The 24,384-nt window shown below is 36.5% G+C and overlaps 1 protein-coding gene across 1 annotated transcript in view; it reads left to right on the top strand.

Moving 5' to 3' along the window:
- The window catches only part of LOC145978706 (sodium-coupled monocarboxylate transporter 1-like), a 55,083-nt gene that overhangs the window by 11,992 nt on the left and 18,707 nt on the right, over positions 1-24,384 (top strand). Inside the window, exons 6-10 of the mRNA XM_083111507.1 lie at positions 482-549; positions 1,298-1,452; positions 3,734-3,874; positions 7,149-7,257; positions 8,741-8,850. Of these exons, the coding sequence (XP_082967633.1) occupies positions 482-549; positions 1,298-1,452; positions 3,734-3,874; positions 7,149-7,257; positions 8,741-8,850 (583 nt within the window). The remainder of the gene's footprint in view (positions 1-481; positions 550-1,297; positions 1,453-3,733; positions 3,875-7,148; positions 7,258-8,740; positions 8,851-24,384) is intronic.

Genomic DNA, 24,384 nt, shown 5'->3' with positions numbered 1-24,384 from the left:
AAAGCCAAAAGAATACACGTTTGTAAGTAAAGACATGAAAATAGTGAGGGATGTCCTTTTGCACGATATGAGCTTGCTGAAAAATATGGATTTCAGTAGTTATCTTTCTAGGGTGGAAATATATTTAGAACATAAGCTTCGTTCTAAAATTGTATTTAGTTTTATTTCTAAGTTAGCACTTGCTGAAAATGCATATTTTTTTTGGTAGATCATTAATTTTATTCTCTGTAGGGTGCAGTTGCCTAATTGTGTAGTTTAGTCATGCTTGTTGATCATTTCTTGAATGGAATTTTTACACCTACATGATACTTACATAGATTTATTCTTAACCTAAAATTTTGTTTTCTCCAACTGTGTTTCTGAATTATTGGCTTCATTGTGTTTTAATCTATGAGATACTTAGACGTCGAGCATAATATCTGTATCAATAGGGACTTAACTTTCAATTTCTTGTAACGAATCATGTTTTATTATTTTGCAGTGACTGGATGGAATATCTATGTAGTTATAGCGATTACATTTGGTGTCTGCATTCTTTACACATCAATGGTAAGCATATGTAATTTGGACATGTGATTGTAATGATAGGTAAAAATTATTCACTATGCTTGCTTTGAAACAGTGCTGTGAAGTAAAGCAAAAGGCTACCTTCTAGATGTTTCTAACATTTTATACAAATTGGGATATGTATCTTAATATAGTATAAGAGCCTGTCTTCACTCGCTGACTTAATGCACAGCCCAAGAACATAGATCTAAACTCCGTACCAGCTAACTGTAGACCAGGCGAACGAGAACAAGTCTCTGCGCAAGTAGTGACGCGAGACGACTCCACCAATGAACAGTGAGAGAAACTGGATTGTGTAATTGGCGACAGGAGTTACCCGATTTCCTCCTTCGCTATGCAGCGTTGCAAACTTTTTAAAAGGATAATACCGAACGCACATGGCAAACGGACCGTATTTTTGTTTCAAGGTCCGTACGATTGGTTTAAGAATATCTTAGGGAAATATTAGGGATAAAACGGCTAGAGCAAATTTTAACTTTCGTCACTAGATTTTCCTCCTCCTCCTCTGCCGATATGCGCGGCCCTGCTCTACAGTTAGCTGGGACAGGCTTTAGAAACCTGAAAGTTTAGGGCTATCTTCTAAGTATGACTGAGTTCCGATTAGCCTATCTGTGCATTAAGTCGACTTAAAACTCAAACTCAAATAATTCCTATTATTTTTTTTTAGTGTGAATGTTCGATGTTTACGATCTTGCCAAAATAGACATTTTCAGATCTCAATCGTTTTCAGGGTGGAATCAAGGCAGTTATGTGGACAGACGCTTTGCAAACAGTGATCATCTTTGGAGCTCAAATAGCCATTATTGTCAGAGGATCCGTGAAGGTTGGTGGAGGCTTAGAAGCATGGAAACGAATCGAAGATTCTGGACGAGTTGAATTTTTCAAGTAATAAGAATTTATTTTATTAAGATTATTAAAAACTTTTACAACTGTGTTGAAGTTATTTTCTGATCAGTTGAAAGAGTTGGATGAAAGACGGTCAGAAGAAGAATCATCGGTGACTAAATTTTGTGTTGAAGGCCTGCACAAGACCTGGAGCAGACCCGTTCGCGAGACATCGCTCCTGAAATGCCATGCAACCTGCGCAACATCCTCGCTTGAGCAGCTTGTATGCCCACCTGCCCAGATCGTTCCTGGCAGGCATTGTAGACCCGCCGGGTACCCGCAGTCTTACGATACCTAATAGGTCTCAGTTCGTTCTTTCCATCAACTGCAGGCCCCTCCCTCTGCATGACGTAGTTGCTTCGAGTAGAAACTGCACCGGGCCCTCACCGTTCGGCAGTGTTGCCAACTGCAATAGATTTTCACTACTTAAAAAAGGGAACTCAAAGCTTCGTAAGCCACATCACCAATGAAATGAGATTTACGAATGTTGCTACACACACACACACATTGAAATAGGTTTTCCGTGGCACAGGATCCATAAGTATATGTCGTAAATAACCAATATACGTATATATAGTGATATACGGCAGGACTGAAACATGTCACGTTCGACGCTGAGGTCGCGAGTCAAACAACACACTGTTCTACTGCGAACACCAGGGCCGTAGCCAGCCAGGGGCATTGCCGTTACCCTCGTTTGGGGGGGGGGGGGCAAGTACTTGGATAAACGTAACAACAACAACAATCACAATAATAGTAATAAAGTAGCATGAAAGGCATTATTATCCTCATAAATCACGCAAAAAGGGGGTAGAAGTCGGTTCTCACGCATATGTGTTGAAACAGAGGATTAGAAATATTTTTTTTCAACACGTCAATTTCACATTAGCTAATAATGGAAAACAAGCACACAAACTATTTTTGAAAGAAAGAAAGTGCATGATAAATGCATTCCGAATGTACATACATATGGCGTGTAAAATTTCCATCTACAATATTTTCTTTTCATATGGAGCGACGTATTACATAATTAATTAATCCAACTCGTAACAAACCAACATTAATAGCAAATAATATCACGGGCCGCCATAGCATTCTCTGTTTTAAAACTTTTCTCACATAGATCGTTCGGCGCTCAGGGCCGACTCCCGCTACCCCTTTGCCGTAGCAAAGGGAAACTGGAGAAGAAGCTCCTCCTAGGACTTCGTAGGATTTAGTAGCTACGTAAGTAGGCAACACTGGCTGCAGCCGTCCACGTGGTGATGAAACACCTGGAGCGACACGCTGCCGGAGGGCTGTTTCCTTCCAGCAGGTTTTGCAGGCGCCCGGGTCTTGTTGAATGCCCAGGTACCTTGTAAGCACAGAGCGCCTTGAAGACCAAGAACCCGGGTAAAGACGCAAGTCGACTCGTTGCCGTGGGCAGGCGAGCAGGTAAACCTGTTATCGCGTTCAAGCGGGCAGTGGGTAGGTAAAAGGCAGACTATGCTGGCCTCTAGTGTTGATCCCTTAACGGTTCAACCATCATAAAGACTGAAAACGGTTGGTTTTAATAGACTATAGCTATTAGAGGTTTAAAATAAATGTATATTAAGTTGCTTTACAGAAAGCATATTATAGAAAAAATATATTTTTAAATGTTGTGTAAAGTTATTTTGTCTGATATAACATGTTTGTTAGCATTTCACAAAGTTTTATAATATTTCGTTTTGTTTTAGTATATTCTCAGGAATTATAAGCTATTTTACATCGTTGTTGCATACTTGGACTATTCTCAAAGGAGACTCAATTCAGCCAAATGTGCATTTATTTATTTTATTATACTACCACTAGATTGTAGATAACTTAATTTGTTTATAATTTGCTGTACGAAATATCTCCACGAATGATTTTTTTTTGCTACACTGCCCTTAGACTGACCGTTTTAAACAAAAATAAAACTTGTGAATTTCACTTTGTTGTTTTGATAAGCATGTACAGTACACTCTGTCTCGGGGATCTCTGGAGCAAATCAACGAAATGAAGTCCTCTCCGCAGTTGGGACTCGAGAGGGCTTCACCAATGAACGCATAAGAGGAGAAGGAATGCATGGAGGTGAAAACGCTGCTGCAGTTTCCACAGTTACCAGCCGTTTGCAGAAACGTGCACTTCTTTATTCAGCCAACTCGTTTTCTCCCCTCCTCTGCCTTTATGCGGGCCCTTGCTCCCAAATTACCAAGACAGAGCTGGTTGTATTTTGGCAATACGAATAATTTCAGTAACATTTGTATTTCCATTTCTGCAGCCTAGATCCTGATCCAACAGTAAGACTCACATTCTGGACAACACTCGGTGGAGGAACGATAAATTTTTTGACCTTCCTGACGGGCAGCCAGGGAGTGATACAACGGTACCTGTCAGTTCCTACACTCAAGGCAGCTCAGACGTATGTTCACACTAAGAAACTTTTAGTAGCTTTCATTTAAGCTTTTCCTGTTAAAGTTTTACCTTTTTAAGCCAGTAGGGTGTTAGTTTCCTGGGCAAAACCAGTTCGGCTAAGTCTGAAGTTAATAGTGACTCGAACTTGGCTGTGTCCTCCTTTACCCTAAAATCGACGGTTCAAGGTCAAATCTCAGCTCCTCACCGGGCTCATCCTGTGCTGATTCTCGCTTCTTTCTCTCCCACAAGTGTTGCCAGTGTTTAGGAAAAATTGCCACTGGCCTGACTGACTGTTCTTACCCCATTTCCTCATTTGTAACTAAATCATTATTACGAGTAACATTAAGTGGGAAATTTTGTACACCAAAACAATAGGCAATGCGTGAAGGGATATTTATGATCATGCACCTCAGGAAACCTCTATGCATGGGCGTCCGGAAGGGGGCAAGGGAAAATTAAAGTCAACCAAAAATTATATATTTTTCATTTATAATGTCATTACAGCCACAATAATATGTGTTAATTATTGCATGAATATGATAAATTCAAATTTAAGCAATGTTTTTTGAGGAAACAACACTATTATTGAGGAAAATTTGCCTTGTTTGCCCCCTTCCCCTTGGAAAAAAACACCTTCCTTGCCCCTCCCTGGAAAAAAATCCTGCTGACGTCCATGCCTCTAGGGTAGTGATTATCAACATTTATAATTTTTAAAACTTTATACATTAATTAAACATGTCCTTGATTTTATATATTAATAAATAAATTATAGTAATTAATAAATTATAGTAATATCATAAAGATTAATAGTTTATGTCTAGGCTTGTTGACAAATATAAATATTTGTTAATTAAAATTGCTACTCAAACTAAATGATAAATTTCAGGAGAACTTGACGTGAGGGCTAGAAACCGGGCCGTGGACCGTAGGTTGAAAAACACTGCTCTAGGGTACAGTCTTCTCTTACCTAAGCTAAGAACAACTTGATTTCTTCTTCTTCGTCTTGCGTATGGGTAACTAAAGCGCCGCAACCGAAATGCGCACAAATCTCACTGACCTGTTTTGCGCACAGATTTTGTTCCAACGTTGCCACTTTGATAGCTTTAAAGTCTGTGCGCCAAACTGTTTTTTTTTCTTTAGACAAGAAGAGAGAGAGAGAAATTAGTAATATAATTGTAAATCTCTTAAGGATTAAATAAAAAAATATAATTTGACCAGTAAATGTAGCAAGTCAAGATTCAAATTTTCATACCAATTTACATAATACAGTAAGTCACTATTGATGTTTTCAAGATACAATTTTCATACCAATTTACTCAAACTCAAAAGTTAGGTTAGGTTAATGACTGCACAACAAACACTTCTGTCAATCGAAGCTCGTGACCTTCGGTATAAAAACGGAGATGAACCGACCATTACATTCTAGTCCACCAATCACGATCATCCTCTATGCCTATCTAATGCTACCCTTCCCGCAGAAACACGTGTAAGTCCACACACACAGAAACAAACACAACAGAAGTGAGAACGGCTTGAGAACATTTTACATCTGACAACATCGCCTCATTTTTTGTGCGCAATCCTGTACATTGTGACAGCTTGTCAACGGCTTATCAGATACCACTGATAAAACCGGAAACGTGTGCGCAATCCGGCTGTAGCCAACTAAAGCCCGTTCTGCGACTACAAAAATTGATCATGCCATTGGCGATATGGTCTTCCTAAATTTATGTTTTCCCTTTGGCCTGTAATTGAATACTTTTCGAAGCAAACTGCTATCTGGCATCCTCAGACCATGTTGGTTCCATTTTAACTGATATTTTAAAATTTCTTCCACCACTGCTTCGCCCTCCATTTATTTGCGATTTCTTCACGTCTATTTTTGTCTCGTAAGGTTACTTCACTTAAAGACAGCAAAATTCTTGTCTGTGAACAATTTATTCCAGTTTTATCGTGTTGATGAAGAGTCCAGTATTCGCTACCATATAGAAGAGCTGGTTTTGAAATTATGGTATGTAATTTGAATTTCTTTTCTGATTTGTTTAAAAAAAAATTAAATTCAATCAAGTTAATTTTATTAAATTTTTCTCAACGCATTTCTGGTGTCTGAACTGTGAAATATGGCTTCCAAAATATACAAAGTCTGTTATCTGTTCAATTATTTTATCGTTTATTACTGTTTTTGCCCTATAAAGTTTTTACCATATATACCATTGACTTTGTTTTATCCTCTGAAATTTTCATGTTATACTTTGTAAGAATAAATTGAAAATCAAACTATATAATTATTAAATAAGAATGTAGTATTCCTTTCGTCAACTTCATGTCTGTAATCTTAAAATAATCTGAGGTAACTTTGAATTGGTTAATTGATTGAATTATTTTTTTAAAAAAAGTCTTTTTGAGTCAGTGTTTATGATATTTGCATTGTCACATCTCTTCTCAACAGGATAGTTAGGACAGGTGTAAGGGAATAAATCTTTCTAGATTTAAATTAAAGTTCCGCAAATAAGCTTCTACTAAGATTAAAATAAATGAATGAATATACCCTACCCAAAACCAAATCAATGTATGAAGTTTAAAATCTCCACACCTAACACTAAAGTTGATGTTGCGAGTTGAAGGGTGGTTAGCACTAGTATTCGAAAAGTCAACTTTTTAAAAGTAAATCAGTTACAATTACTAGTAACTAAGTCACAATTGCTTATTTGAGAAAGAAACTCTGTTACTAGTAATTGAGAAGTAACTGTAAGTTACTTTTACATTTACTTTCTGCAGATTTTTTCTTCCAAATAAATTACACACAATCAATGATCATTAATTGTAATAAATATATGACTTACATGTGTTTTATTTGTTTATGGTACATAATATAAGTCTTCATGTATTTATATTATAAAGATGTAAATTATAGCAAGGAACTTGAATGACAGTTCATTTTTATACTCTCCTTATGTATACATACAAGTATGTACTGTAAACATTTTATCTTATTAAACAAGAAAGTTAATTCACTTAAAATTAACATTTTCTTATTAGAAAAGTGAATATTACATGCAATGCTTAAAGCTAATTCCATTCCAAACTCAACAAGATCCATTCCCCGACAATGACTTTTTTCAAACTAGACTACCACTTTATTTCCATTGAGGTGCCTATATTTTCGGTGGGAAAACAAAACTCTAAATAGCGGAGAGGTTGTATCATATTTTGAAAAGTTCTAACAGTAGTTCACAGTTGTTTCTTGATAAAGATTAAAACTAATGATTGTTCTTACACAGGTCAATTGTAGCAGGAACGATGTTATTGGTTTTGTCGATACTTCTGAGTTCGTACATCGCAATTCTGTTGTTTGCCAACTACTTCGACTGTGATCCATTATCTGCTAAGGTAAGAGTACACTCGCAAACAAAAATACCTAAAGCACACTGTACAGAAGGTTTGTGATCACTGAAACAATGTTCCTTTTTCCGTTTGCTTTGATTATACTTTAACCAGTAGATTTCTGAATTATTATACGTACACAAAACTAAGTTTTAATTTCCAAACGAATGTCCAAAGAACAATAAATGGAAAGCACGATATGTAAAATATAAGGTTTAGTAGCAATGAGTCTATGCAGCACCTGTTTGCTTTAGTTACTATCTCTCTTCCAACCAACTAAAGAAACACAATGAATCTAACCAAAACACACCAAAAAACACTATCCCTGTGTTAGTAAGAACAAGAAATATACATCACACCAAAGGTTCCAGGCTCGGATTCTGGCTTTTTGCATGGGTTTTTATTTTTGTGTATCCTACCATAATCTTTAATTAGACATCATGCATCATCATCGTCGCGATTAACTTAAGGATGAACCAAATAAAGACAGAAATACAAGACAAACCTGCCCATACACGTTCCAATATCGTTGGAATTACCAATATCAACAGCAACCATAACAAACTGCGGAGGGAATGTTACATTTATGTTAGATTGTTAGACGGATAAACAAGCAAACAAACAGACATGGGGAAAGAGACAGAGAGAAAGAGAGGGGGAGAATACAACGTGAAGACATAAACGTCAGAATACCTTACATTCGTTGAAAATAAACTTTCGTTTGAGTCAAATGCTTGAGACAGAGAGAGAGAGAGCATTTCGTGTTGTCTCGTTTGTAGTGTTGGTTATCGTATAGGACTAACGTGCAACTTGAATTCGATTCCAACGAAATGTAACACTGCTTTTGCCCAATTCTATCTCAGCTAATACAAATAAGCGAGTTTTTCAAACCTTTTGAATTGTATGGCACTCCGTATGTCGGTATTCTAAAACCTACAAAAATGAATATTTCTAAGCAGTGCATTGCTCCAAAGCAAGAGAATTCCACGTTGACAATGCATTTCTGTAAGTGTTCGGAAAATACAATTATTTATTAGCGAGGAGCATGCAACCACATTTATGTTCAAATTTAAATTGTTAACGAGTAATGTTGTTGTTCTTTTGTTGTTGCAAACAAAGAAATTAGATTTTAGTTTTGATATTATGAAATTGTCACTATTAAATATATTAAGTATATATTTAATGTTTTCAACTCTGTTCACCTTTTTTAACATTTTGAGCAGCCTTAGAGGAACTATAGTTTTCTTCTACTTACATGTGGTTCTCTTTAGTAAGCAATGTGTTTAGTCAATTTTACACAACTCGCTTTATTATTATTATTATTATTATTTTATTTTGCTTTCAAGAGAATATATAGTATTGTTGAAGATTCAGCAAAATGAAGGATGAATGGGATTTTATTATCAGTGTATGTACATTTTACATTCTCTAAATTATGAAGTACACCAATGAGCATTGTTGAACTTTTGATGTTTGTTTTTGAATGCAGAGAATCAGAAGCCCTGACCAGTTGCTGCCTCTGTTTGTCCTGGATGTGATGGGAGATCTTCCTGGGTTCCCTGGACTGTTTGTGGCTGGACTCTTCAGTGCAGCTTTGAGGTACGTGTCACATGGCATCGAGATACTTGATATGTGTTTTCTCACTATATTATTACCTGTAGGGTGGTAATTGAGCATGTGAATTTAAATACAGTACAGTTCTATCGAATTAAAATAAGTTAAATATATCAGGAACCATAGGTATTTGGAAATCTTACTTAAGACTATGAATATAGCTCAGACGTTCAGTTTAACAATACAATAACTATGTATTTCCTGTAAATACCTTGCATACCTATAATTTTCATTATATTTAATTGAAAGTAAGAACTAATTTGAAACTCTGTGACAAATGTGTCTGCTGTAAGTGTGAAAGATAGATTAAATAATTTTATAAACCTGTTGACTACTTAGGAATACAGTGATACAATTTCGTGGACCAAAAGAATCAGTCTTGACGGTATTTTTGTAACGGTCTTTGTCAATTGAAAAGACAGTAATCTGAAACAATTCTTGAAGCTTTTCTGGGCGCGAATATTGAAGAAGTTTTCTCGGGCAATCAGCCAGGACATTGTGCAGCATACGATTGGAGAATTTAGCCATTACACTCAACTAACATTTTTGATTATAATACGTTCTTGGCAAAAATACATTCATTTGGATTTAAATATGTTTGATAGTGCATCCATTGTGTTTGAGAATTATCTTGAGAACCCAATAATATATAACTGAGAAAATCTAAATTTTTGGATTTTCCAAAAAAGTAAATCGTTACTTAATGATACAATTTAAACATGATAAATATACCATGACATCTTTAATGAAAGAGATATTGTTAGTATTGAAGTGGCCGCGGTGGCTCAGTCGGTAACGCGTCTGACTACCATGCTCAAGGTCCCGGGTTCGATCCCCGGCCGGTTCAAATCCGGGAACTTTTATAACGTTGGAAGCGGCCCCGGCGCCCACCCAGCGTCGAATGACATGGGTACCTGGGGGAAACCTTGGGGGTAAAGAGGCGGTCAGGGGCACTCCCACTCACGACCGGATCAAGAAAGTGTGAGGCGTTACCCCCACAGCCCCTATATGCCTTCATGGCGTGGTGCTAAGCACAGGGGAGCACTTTACCTTTTTTACCTTTTAGTATTGAAGAAAGGCTTACCTTACATACACAATATCTGATGCTACCTACATATTTATGTTACTGTAAATTTCACTGTCCACTGACACAAAATTGATTTAATCATGAATCTGTTTTTCACTCCCTTATCCGGATCGTGAGAAACTCGATTAGATGGTCAAATGACATACGTATATATTTGAAATTATAGTCAACGAAACATCTTCTTAGTTGTCTTGTACGAAATATTATCACCGTGATGGATTTTACCAGTAGCCGAAATGGAAATTAATTACTGCTCGTATGCACAAGCTTGTCTTTTGATACAATTTTTTTTGTGATTTCTTAAATAATACATCGATTCTTATTCTCTATCTTTTTTCACCACTAAGAGAGGGGGCAGAGAGAGAGAGAGAGAAAGAGAGAGAGAAAGAGAGAGAGAGAAAGATAGAGAAAGAGAGAGAGAGAAAGAGAGAGAGAGAAAGAGAGAGAGAGAGAAAGATAGAGAAAGAGAGAGAGAAAATGAGCGCCAATACATTGTTCCGAAACTACTTGTGCGATCAGCTCTAATAAATAAATGCCAATTTAAAAAGAATTACTGCCGGTATCATTTTTGGCCTTAATTTATTGCCGGTATGCTATACCGGCCCACTTCGACCACTGCATTTTACAGATAACACAATTCAAGGGAAAAGAACATCACTTTTGAAATTACGGTAACTTAAGGCTGAATCACACGAGGTTAGATTACCTGCTGCTTCTTGGATTTGGACTAGTGGTGTGGTGCTTTCAGTAGTATAAAAGTATATACTATAAACCCGAGAAATGATGAGCCCCTCTCAGGCAGATTTGGCTACACTTAAAACTTGCTCAACATGCCCATATGAGCTTTTTGCTCAAGTGTGGTACTCCGTCTAATCCAAGATTTTTGTAAAAATGCCCTCGGGAAGTTCCTGTGAAATGATGAGCCCCCTCAGATTGATTTGTCCACACTTACAAAAGGCACTTCTGTCAGATTGTTGTCCATAATCCTGTCAAAAATATGCCCCTCTTGATATTTTTTTTGCCCACGCGTAAAACTAAGCCAAGATACACCCACACCCACACCCACCCACACCCACACATATTTACTTCTGGTTTAAGTTCAATTGGACACCAGCCTCAACTCATATATCTAGTACTAAGACAATGTAATATGCAAAAATCTTCTAGAATTGTTCTGTGACTCTCTCATTTCTTACATCATAAATATATGATTTTTCACCTATGAGAATAACACTACATATAGTGTCATCAGGGAGTGTATTGTGGAATTCACAGATAATTTTAATGTTTGTCCTGTCATTAACCACAACTTGTTTCCTTTTTGAGGTGTTGATGACAAACATGGGTCTCTGTGCTTTGAATTCATCTGGTGTGTAATACATGTCAGTATTGCCAGTAGTGACCCTTTTGTATGCTGTAAATGCTTCATATAATTTAAGGAAATCATCCTTGGACATGTCTAAATTATAATTTTCTCTGGGAAATACCTCATTTCTGCCATTTTTAAGATATATGTTCTTGATGTTGCAGTTATCAAATCTACTTGAATTTTTTTCCTGATTATTGTGTCTTCCAATCTGAAACAGTACCACCACAAAATCCGGCATGTCATATTGTATACTGGAGAATGAATTTGTAGCATCAAACTCATAATAAGTACCAGCGGCAGGCTTCTGTACACATTGATATGTATAAAATTGTAAAGGTACTTGTGGATTTTTTATTATATCTGCTTTGTATTTAAGAGCATAACTAGCTTCATATTCAACAAATGGGATTCTTAGCTCCATAGTCTGAATAAGGCATTTGCCTTCATCAGGATCAAGAAAGTGTGGGGCGTTACCCCCACACCCCCTATACGCCTTCTTGGCGTGGTGCTATGCACAGGGGAACACTTTACCTTTTTTTTTTTTACCTTTACCTTCATCAGGTAGGGTATTAGGCAAAGCTTCCCCTGTAGATTTTAATGTGCTGTACCTCATCAAAGCATTATTATCATTGGCAGCTCTTCTAAATGTGATTCTTAAACCACCCTTCCACATAATATCTTTGTAATCTGAGAAGAATCCTGGCAACAGGCGCATGGGGAACAGCACTGTGTGGCTCTTAGATAATATTTTGTCACCAGCCTCAAATCCACCTATTTTGTAGTAAGAAGCCTCGGTTTTGGATAATTTTAGTGTGGCCAAAGCTGTGGAGGTAATGCCGGGATAATCCACTCTGTTTATAACAACACCATGTTTTCTGATCTCAATTTCAGAGAACAGCGGTTTTGGATAATTTTAGTGTGGCCAAAGCTGTGGAGGTAATGCCGGGATAATCCACTCTGTTTATAACAACACCATGTTTTCTGATCTCAATTTCAGAGAACAGATGCGGCACAAAATTATCTACCAATCTTATATTTGAATTTGCCGGATAATCTGTTCCATCGAGCTTTACAACATCAAATTTGATGTATAGATCTGCTCTGTGGGGGTGTATAAAGCCATCCCCTACATCAAGATCAACCTCAATTTCTGTGTTGGGTTGATTTAAATTTGCAAATGTCCTCCTGTTTGGGGGGAATGATTGTAGCTCATAACTCTCAATATTTTCCATTTTTTTTTGTATGTATTTTTATTTAAATATTAATCTCCATGATTGCAGTTGTTGTGGCTCCAGCAAAATCAACTAATTCTTCTTTTTCATTAGTGACCATCAACTCAATGTAATTTATTCTATTATGGCACACAGGAAAATATAATGTTGGGGATGGAGTGTAGATGATTGGCTCCATATATTCGGAATTAGGTTTAAATGTTGCAATGATGCCAGTTTGTTTGTGAGTGCCTATGCCATTTGATTTGGTGATCATACCCTCAGCCACATTACAGTGAATATTCAGAGTCTCTATGGCTAAGAATTTGGGTATATTAATAGCAGTGTGTTTGATGGCTGGTTCAAGTTTTGTGTTGTTCTCAAAGCCTAACAGCTCTCCTATAGTACCCAGATCCACTGTTTCTGTAGCAGATACAATCTCTACTCTGTGAGTGACAGAATTTTGAGTTAATACTATACCTCTGGGTAATTGAGCATTTAGAGTGGACAGATTATACTGCCCTGGAGTGATGACAATATTTTGATCACCAACTGCAATTTTGTTGATGTGGTGTGTAATATTAGGGATCAAGTACATGCCATAAAATGCTCTGAGAGCTATTGTTTTGGGATACACTATATCATCATGTAATTTGAGTTTCAATATTGAATTTTGGCTGGTGAGATGGAATACCCCCATGATGTTTTAAATACCACAAGGCCTTTTGAAAATTTTCAATTGATGGTTTATTTATTTGAGACAGATATCTGAGAACAGATAAACACAAATGTCCACAATTAACATCTTTGAAGTTTTGAACACGGGCATTATTGTAATAAAGATTAGCTGATTTTAGATATTTTACTAAATTTTCAGGTGGAACACCTCCAAATGAATCAAACACAAATGCCTCATCTTTTAAATATTTAAGATAACAAATCCAGTGAGTGCCCTGATTTTTGTACTTATCCAAATTAACAATGCCACACTCTTTGTTGAGTGGTTGTTCTGGTAAAGAATCAGACATGTACACACCTCTAAAATTTTTGATGCCCAGTGGCTTGATTAAAGCTTCAATATCTTGGTTTGTAAGCGGCTCTTGTTTTTTTAAACTTATTCATGGCTCTCTTAACACCTTTGCCTTGTTTCTCCATGGCCAGGTTATGGCGCTTTATTGCATCTAATTCTGCCTTATTTTTCTTGGCATCTATTACTGTTTTTGCTATGGCAGCTGATCCCCCAGCTAAGCTCCCAACAGCCCCAAGTGCTGCAAAGATGGCCGGGATAGTAAATATGAAACCCCCCACATGTGATTTTTTTCTAGATTGATGTAATTTTTTTAATTGGGGGGTGCTAAGCAACAATTTCATACCATGGCCCTTGGCAATACAAGAATTTTTTTTCTTGCGCTGCTTTTTGGTTAAAAGGCTATCAATAGTTTTAAGAGATTTAAGACCTGCATAAGGTATTTGATACATAATACCCTTGGCCTTCATTGTAGGTTTATTATATACATATTCACAACCCCCACCCCAGTTTTTGTTTGGTGTTCATAGCTATGGTGGTCCCCAATGCTGCTATTTTTTCACTTAAAGAAGCATCTTTGCTTACAAATCTACCAAATGCAGCCTCTTCTAATTTCTTGTCTGCAACATGTCTCTTGTCAAGATCAGTATGTGTGTTGTATGCTATGTCATGGTCTCTACAAGCAGCATCTAGGGGATTAACACCAGGATCACCTCTGTTTAATCTATGGTCCAATTTTGTGCCTGGACCACAATACTGATAGCCTGGAATGTGTAGTTCAAATGGCAGCTTGTTTATAATGTCATTAACCAACCCCCGACCCTCAGAAATATTCCAAAATTTAGGTGGTAGAGTATTAATAATTTTTATAAGATATCCAATCCCCTTAGTGTCATTCACTATAAAATTAGACAATTTTGTGCTTATCATGTCCATAATTCCAACCTTTTCATTGTAAAAATTGTGGTTGCCAGCATTTTCCTCCCCAGCTATCACCAATAACCTATCTACAAGTTTCCTGACATCATCAACCCACACAAATTCTTTAGGCAGGGTGTTGTATTGTTTGATTCCACTGCCAGTCTTGATCTGTGACCATATGGGCTTGATTAAGTTGTTATATTTTGCTCCACTGCTAGACTTGACTCTTTTTTGGTTCTGGTATAGAGCATCTGATTTTATTAATATTTCTTTGTAATGCTCATAATCTTGATCTGAATAGTTGCCAGGCCTTTTCCTAGTCATCAGTTCCCACAATCCAGGTGTGCCGGGATATTTAACAAAACCACCTTTTTCTCCAAGATGAGATTCTGAATATACAATTAGATCATCTCCCATAAATGTTACTCTGAAATTGCCAATTCTATGTATGATGCTACCATCACGCTCTGTGTCAGCATATAAGCCAAAGACCTCATCTTTGTTGTCTTTAGGTGTGCTTAAATATTTTTGAGCAAGAAGGCCCAATTCAATAGGATCCAGAGTAGCTTCAATTCTTTGAGGAGCAACAGGACTAGGTGTATGAATACTGGAAAGTGGGGTGATTGGATAATCTAATATGTTCCTTGCAGCTACAGGTACAAGCTCTGTGATCAAATTTTGATTTTGCTCTGTAACAGTTTTGATATTTTTTCCTAATTCACTAATAGCATCAATAATAGGCTGTTCTGTTTGCTTGTGTTGTTCATAAATTCCTCGGTTCTGTGATTTCCATCCCTTAAATCTTTTTACAAGAAAATCTCTTAATTTAAGATCATCAATGATTGGCCTTTTCATGGTTATTTATATATGTTTCAATGTCTAGAAAATTGTTGATTTTATTTCTGTATTTGCCACTATTGGGTTTTCTTGTCATATCAATTGTGACAAACCCATAACTGTCCTGGTTCCAGCACCTACTGCAAAACTTGAAAAAATCATTGTAGCTCAAGTCCCCACCTACATATTCATCATGTATGTGTTTGAGGTTGGTATGATCTTGATGAAACACACATATAAAATTGCTGTTGTCTCGGATCAGCTGCTTCGGTACTTTAGAAAAAGTCTGTGCCAGGTAGAAGCAATCAATGTTTTTGTGTCGGCCCTGTGTAAAGAAATTTCTAACCTTGTTTTGATTATCCAGTATAATGTCATCAAACACAACAACAGAATTATCGAGACATTCATGGAGTGGCTTAACATCTGATTCAAAAGTGGCAATATCCAATCCATCATATAGCTTCATCAGCTACTGATATTTTAATTGTTCCAAGCTCTTAGAGAAAACATACAAGTGCCTGTTTTTCCAGTCTAACCAGTTGGGTGCCAATAAAAAATTATCAATCATTAGTGTAGTTTTACCACAAGCTGATGGCCCAACAATAAGACATCTAATATTATCAGGCAGCAACTTGCCATTTCTCTTAATCTGCTGTTCAGGTTCTGGCAGCCTTTTTATAACATCCCAGGTGCTCATATTATCACTTTGTCTGCATCGATCCAGCTGTGTTCTGGAAGTTCTAGCCATTTGACAAATAACTTGTTGCCTTTTCTGCGGATGATTTTTTCTATAAGATATGTGTCAGGCTGTTTAGTTTTGTTGAGTTCTTCTTCATAGAACCGGCCTTTGAGAATTTCTCCTCGGTGGTCTTTTATTATATATGTGTTAAGGGTCCCAGGTTTAATTTGAACCACTGTAAATAATTCAGTGCTCCAGTTTCTTGTAAAGCCTCTTTTGAATAAGTGCTTATATTTGCTGATTCTTACTTGTTCACCCACCTTGTATTTGGCTTTTCTTGTTGTTGGCTGGTATCTAGGATAATAAACAGTCCTGATCAATTTTTGCTCATCAGATGAAGTTACTTCAGAGGGTTTCATGTTGATTGTGGAATGGACCGAGTTGTTATATTTATGTAGAAGTTCTGGAAGAATATTAAGCCATTTATAATTACCTTGAAGTGTAAATTGTTTATACATAAGATTTTTTAGGGTTTTGTTGAATCTCTCTACAATTGAGGCTTTGAGATCACTGTAACTCGAGTAATGTTTTATTGACTGGCTTTTAATAAATTGTTGGAACACAGAATTATAAAATTCTTTGCCATTATCTGTTTGCAAATAGCGCGGTGATCTTCCACTCTCATTGATGATTGTCCTGAAGGCTTCTGTAACACATTTTCCAGTCTTGGAATTGAGTGGCACAGCCCAGGCAAATTTTGAAAATGTGTCTATTACAGTGAGTAGATACTTGTAGCCCTTGTTGATTTTGTCTAAGTTTTTCAGCTGTCCACTTGCCATCTCAATCAAGTCGCTCTGCCATAAATCATCTATGCCTTTTGTGACTACTGGCAGTCTCTTATAATTATGTCTGGCTTGTCTGTGTAATTCATCAACAATAATTTGTCTAGACATAATATGAAAACAAGAATATTGCAACTATGGGGTGTTCAGCAGCTGATACTACAGGATTGTCTAAATATAATTTGTCTCCTATTTGTATATGAAATTCCAGAGAGCCATCATCTTCAGCAAAAGATGTTTCTAATGTATTGGGATCTGTAAAATCCTCTAACTCTACACTGGTGATTTTTGGTTTGTTGTCAGCATTTGTTATTGATAAGGTGGGGTAGTGGTGTGCCTGTGGTTGAAGCCAATATTTGACCTTGATTGGTCTCAGTGTGCCCCCAACAAAAAATTGGTAATAAAATTGTGCAAGGGAAAGCATATATATTTTGCCACCTGGTGTAAATGGTGAATCATATTCTTTGTTGGGGATGCTGTACAATTCAAGAATTACTGTATGTTTTGGATTCTCAATTATGTCAGTTATTTCTTTTTCTGCTGTAAGCAATCTGCTTGTTACAGATTCAAGGTGCTCATTGATGGTCCTAACAGCATCATCATGGCCTGGCTTGATTTTTATGTCCACAACAAGTTTCTTGTATTGTTGCACAATTTCTTGTAGCTGGGTGGCAAAAACAGACAAAGCATTTGCTTGATTGGATTCCATGGTCCCTAGCTGTTGCTTGATATTAGCTACAATTTGCTGTAAATTTTCAACAACTGCCAATTTTGAATTTTGAGCAGTAAGATCATGGACCTGTCTTCTGATATCCTCAAACAGGGAATGCAGTTCATTAATATGTTGATTAGTTGGTAGAGTGGCCACTGTCTGAGTAAGTTGTTTGATCTCTGTCTGGATATTCTTGATATCTTCTGATTTCAATATGCGATTCACAGCTCTCCTAATATTTTTAAGTTCCTGTGATGTAGGCAGATTTGTTACAGTATTTTGCAAAGATTCAAGTGTCAATTTCATATTATTTAATTCAGAAGCATCAGCCACATTTTGCATAGCATTTTGGAGCAGGGCCATATCTGCCTGAGTGGGTGTTGAATGTTGTAAAATTTCAAGTTTTGTTTGGATATCATCGATCAAGTGATGAAAATGAGATAGCTCAGATTCAGTGTTGAGGTTTTCAAGCTTTGTGATCTGTTGCTGGACACTGACAAGTGTGTCTACAATACCAGGCAGGCGGGATTCTAGAGATTCTTGTACATTTGTCAAATCACTTTGCACTGCTGTTATTGTACCCTCAAGATGGGTTATGGTACTTTGAATTTTTCCAAAATCTTCATATGTTTCAAGTTGCAGCTTAATGTTGGCAACACTCCGAGTTATTGCACTCAAAGCATCAGAAGATGGCAAGTTGTTCATAAAATTTTCAAGTGTCTCAATTTTTTCTTTAACCTCGGCTATGGCATTGTTCAAGGGGTCCAGATTAGGTATTTGGAGTGATTGAATCTGTTCTTTTAGAGTGGAAATCACTAGATCAAAATCATCTTGTAATTTTATGCTTTTGACAATTGTTTGGAGCTGTGCCTAGACATTATTTATCTGCTCTTCCAATTGCTGTTTCAATTGCTCAGAGTTGGTGGCCTGGGTCTTAAATTTGGCTTGAAGAGCTGCCACAGCTTCTTCTAAACTTTGAAAATTATCCAATGTGGCCAGGTCAGTATATTTCTGAAGCAGCACTTTGAGTTCTGAATCAATTTTAAGAAGAGGGTCCATGCATTGTGATTGTAAATTTGTAATTTCTAGTTGAAGACTGGCATTGAGTGTGGTTTGTAAAGCTTGTAAATCACTTCTTAATTTCTTGACTCTGACATCAAGCATCAGAATCTCATCACTGTGATCTTCATGCCTTGTATGGCCAAATATATCATTAGGCATTTTGTTTTAGTGGTTATTTATTATTGAATATCTGATTCTTAATTCTATAAAAAAAGGTATAAGCTTGTCATATGATCCCGGGACCTCAATATATAAGCAGTCACCAGCAGAAACAGTATATACAGTGCCAGAAATCATGTTTGAGTGCTTAATTCTATAAATATTTCTCCCTACTGAAATCTTGACATTACCCTCAGGGGTTGTAATAAATTGCAATTGACCACCTACAGGTAATTGGTAATGATTTAAATTATTGTTAAATATGTACAATGTTTTACCTGTTTCATCATCAACATCTGTAAGTATGCTGTTCAGATGAATAATTAACAAAGCACTTAGTTTAGATATCATATCAGAAGAGGGTTGTGGTGTTGGCAGGTCCATAATAGCCTGTTTTTTGAACCCAAATAAGTTCATAGGAATGTTTATTTATTTCAAATCATGCTCTGTAATTGGGCATTGATTACCACTTTTCAAATCACAATGACCCCATGGTAGAGTATGTATGCCACATGACAAAATGCATCTCTTATCATCATGTGGGTCCAGAGCCACTTTTCTTACAATATTTGTAGTCAACAAGTGATCCACACTCTGAATTCTGGATTCTGATGTTCTGATTGTGCTACATGATTTGAGGCAATTTTTGTAATCTTCAAATTCAAGCTCTTTGTCCACAGTCACTCTGCCAATGCCCTTGGTCTTTTTGGCAATAGCGCCACTACATGTTTCAAAGCTGTACATCTTGGCTCTTAACCCAGCAAATGCCACAATAACATCACCAAGTGTCTCATCTTTTAACTTGCCAGGCACCTTTTTGTTGTGGTGTTTAATTTTTGAATGTTCAGTGGTATCAAAATATTTAAACAATTCAGGCTGTGCTATATCTTGATAAACATCTTCTGTTTGAATATCAAGAACAAAACTATCTGTGTCCATGTACATCAGTTTTACACGATCCTTATAAACAGGCTTCAACACATCATAATACAATTTTAACATGTGTAATTTGGCCAATTCCAATATCACAGCCCCTACATAAATAGGCTTATGAAACTTAATCTTTGTTTTTTTCATGTTGAAAAGTGCCATATTCTCATCATAAATTCTTCTGTAATTGAAGTTGGGCTTTGCAATCAATTTTTTGCTCCGGCTGGGGTCAGTAATTATTTTAACATCAATATGTTTTCTGACATTTTCAATTGTTTTGCCATACACTGAATTGACCATCAATTTAAACAAAGTTTTATCAAATTGGCTCAATGCAGATGTTCGAAGCTCTGTGTTTGTATCAATATATGGCTTCAACCATCTTGAGTGCCTGAACCTCAAAACTTTTCCAATTTTGGTCACTTGAACACCATGTTTCATCAGGAACTGGAGGTTTTTGTAATATATGACATAATCCTGTTTTGGCTCTAGAGTCATCATCAATTTCTTCTGTTTAGAGCCAGGTGAACACTTAACCTCGGGAATTGGGGGCAGATCATAAAATGTGTTGTGTAAATCATCAGGAATTGTCAGATCAACCTCTAAGAACAGGCCATAGTTACTGTCATCAAAATCCTTAAGATCTTCAATATTGAAATCTTCAACCCACTCAAGCCCTGCATATGGCAGTTTTTTCATCATAGCATAACCATAGCGGCTATTGGCATCTACATACAGTATATAATTTGATGGCAGTGCTGGATCATAATCAGGAATATATTTGTTATTTGCTCTGGCATATCTCTGAGAACATTGCACCATGCCTCCTCTTATACATTGTTCCATAAACAGATACATATCTTGATCCTGGATCAGATCCAATTGCATTTTAGTGTTTAAAAACATTGCAGACCATGCTAGGCCCGGAGCACTGTAAAAATACATTGGATCCAGCTTATATTTTTCCATGGAAGATTTTCTAAATGCCTGAAGTATATCAGCTAAGAGGGTCACATCAAGTTTTAAATATGCCTTGTGATAATCACCAAATGTCTGGCATTTTAAATTGTTCCACATCAACTGGGCATGGTGATAATCTTCATGAGTGATTCCAGATCCTCTGATTTTGCTGTAAAACTCTTGTTGTGGTGGCAGAGAACACTCATCAAATTTAGAAAAATCTGTAACATAATCATATGGATATACACCCTTCCGCCTAATTAATTTCAGGTCCTGATTTGGAAACGAAGCACATGTGATTTTGAATTGATCATCAGATAATTGACTGGCCAGTGTAGCCAGGCTAGCCGATAAAATTCTGTAGGAATCAAGAAATCTTAAGTGAATAGGAACACCATTAACTTTAATTATTTTGCTAATGGCAATATATTTTTCATTATTTTCAGCTAAAATATTTAAATTCTGCTTGTCAAACCCCTCGTACCTGATCAAATTATGAAAATCATAATTGGATGCACCATGGCAAAATATAGGAACAAATTTTGGTCTCTGGATCTTAATATTACAGCTATTACACAGGGCCATTAAGAATTTACCATCTGTATGGGAATGGTGATGAACCTTGATATTTGCATCTGAAAATTCAGAATCACATACCGGGCATTTTTCTGCATTGTTGAAATCTTCAATCTGATCCTCTGTTAAAGGCAACATGGGTTTTGATTTTAATAAGACATTAGATGCTATGCAACGGCACTCATTTTCTATTCTATCTGCAAATTCTTTGATGGCATCTGCTCCCATGTATAAATCTTCTTTACTAACAACCCCATCCTGTACAACCACATAATAAAAACTAGAAGGTTCATGTAACTGGTATGGTGTAATTGAAGGTTCATCAGGATCTGGGCTGCAGAATGCAAGAGGTTTGAGGTTTGATTCAAAATCACAGACTATATATGCTGGGTGTTCCAACAAGGCTTCAAATTTTTAGAATTTGGCATTTTCATTTGGGTTAGGCATAAGCATATGAACAGGTTTATGGTTGCCACAGTATTTCAGATACTCAATTAACTTGTTTTTAGCAATTTCTGCATTCACTTCCCGAACCCCATTTATTATTTTTTTACCATCAAATACAGACAAACATCTTCTGCACAACTTGAATATTCTATGAGTTTTGTCTAGTTGTGTTCTGACTAAAGCTTCAAGATTATGTATCAGAGTATAATGGTGTGTATCATCCCCTTCAATTAAGAGCAGATCAATCGGAACAGCAGAATCATCATCAAATGTACTGATTCTGAGAGGTGCTATCAAGCAATTGCCACGGCCAGTGGAACAAATAAATACATTAATAGATAATTGTTTACCATTGATATTCCTGGCCTTTTTTTCGAATTTATCAATATTCTGAACAGACATTGGATATTCTAAACCCTCCATTGCTTCATGAAAATCATTTTCATGTTGTTTATAATAAGTTATTCTCTCAGGATGCCTTGAAACTGGATACAAAGCAGCTAAAATACACCACAAAAAGCATTTCTCATCATTATTTTCTATGTTAAACACGGCTCTTTTGTTTTTAATATTGGCAGGTAAAGGCACATATGTAGATCCTTGTAATGGGTTGAATTCAGAAATATTAATATATATAACTTGTGTGAAGATCCGCATAGGCTCCATCCAGACTCTTTTCCAGCAAATTCAGAGTGTTTAATATTCAATTGATCTATCAAACTGCTTATTATTTTGTCTGAATTTGCATTTGAATATATAGCTACAGTTTCTGTTATGTGGGGCTGTGTAAATTTTGTGCCATTTGGCTTCTTATATTGTGAAAACAATTTGAGGGACAGCTTATAAGAGCCATTTTGTGCATTTAGAATTGCCTGCACATCTGGATTTATACTGTTCAAAAAATTCTTAATGTCACATCTTGGCTCTGATACAAAACGGTGATCCCTTAATTGGCCGTTAAAACTGCTATGGATGGATTCATAGCGTGGCTGCTTTGCTGCTCTAGCATTAACAGGTGTTTCATGCTTCCTTTTCAGACCAGATGTAGATGGTTGAGGGGGCAATGTTGATGACTGTGCAGAACAAGTACCTTTATGTTTATATGTGAAATATTCCATGCTATATTTTCAATGGCATTTAGGGCATATTTTTGTGGGAGTTCTGCATTTGTCTGGATTACAATTCCTTTGATGCCTGGCCCAATTGGGGCTGGTTATATTCTTATTGCATTGATTACAATATTTTTGATTTGGCATTTTTGTTGTTGTTTATTATATAAGATTTCCTGGGGTTCAAATCAAAATTCAATGCTTAATAAAAAATATCAGTTGGGTTCAGCAGTGTGTTTTGTATATTTAGTGTGTGTGTGTATGTGTGTATGTGTGTTAATATTTTTGGCTTTGGTATTTATATAAAATTTCTTGGGGTTCAAATCAAAACTCTATACTTAATAAACCTATGACAGGTTGTAGAGGATAGCCTACATGCACAAAGGTAGAATAAGTACAGAAGCACTGAAGCACTGACCTTTCACAATTGCATGTCTGCACAGGCATGTCGTGATGTGCATGGAAAGGCATTGACCTAATACCATGTGTCATGTATTGATCTTGTATAACAAACTAGGGCAAATATAAACCCTTTGTTCAATATATTAGAAAATTCTATATATTGAATCAAACAAACCTATAATTCAATTTATACAAATCTGCTATATTTAAAAAAAATAAGAGGAGCAATGCAACAACACATCTGTACTCCTCAGCCACTCTCACAATACTAACTGATATGTAATACAAAAAGCTCTTGCATCATAATTTGTTGCACAACATAAAGCAAAAGCTCTTGCATCATAATTTGTTGCACAATGCAAAAACTCTTGCATCATAATTTGTTGCATAATACAAAAGCTCTTGCATCATAATTTGTTGCATAACATGAAGCAAGAGCTTAGTTTTAGGCGTGGGCAAAAAAAATATGAAGAGGGGCATATTTTTAACAAGCTTATGGACAACAATCTGACAGAAGTGCCTTTTGTAAGTGTGGACAAATCAATCTGAGGGGGCTCATCATTTCACAGGAACTTCCCGAGGGCATTTTTACAAAAATCTTGGATTAGACGGAGTACCACACTTGAGCAAAAAGCTCATATGGGCATGTTGAGCAAGTTTTAAGTGTAGCCAAATCTGCCTGAGGGGGGGGTTCATCATTTATCGGGTTTATAGTATATACTTTTATACTACTGCTTTCTTACTTGCTAGTCTTCATTAGCATGTAATGTCAATTGGAGATTATCTATTGTCTAATGCTTTAGACTATACTTATTATAACACTACTTTTCGAGAGAGCACTTTTTCTCGTCTTTAGGTGAATAAATCTGGTGGGAATCTAGCCTACGACAGATTTGTGATTTTACTACAAATCCGATGCTCTAACCAGCTACTCCACGGCGGCCCCCAGAATTCTGTTCTAATATTTGCTCCATCTTATGCTGCTACTAAGGAAAATCAAGGAACCAGCCTTCGTAGCAAAAGCTTGTAAGTCATCCCAGTGTAGAATTCCAACAAATTTGGTTCTAGTTTCCTAAAAAAAATTAGAAATGATAGCATAAGTGTATTATCAGACTATCTTCACAACGTTCCCTCTTATCGGTTGTTAGAAGTGCGCATAAAATCTCCTGCATATGGCCTTGAACGGCTG

Source organism: Lepisma saccharinum, chromosome 25, assembly GCF_977018435.1.
Source record: "Lepisma saccharinum chromosome 25, izLepSacc3.1, whole genome shotgun sequence".
Lineage (NCBI taxonomy): Eukaryota > Metazoa > Arthropoda > Insecta > Zygentoma > Lepismatidae > Lepisma > Lepisma saccharinum.
This window is presented reverse-complemented; position numbering and strand designations above follow the sequence as displayed.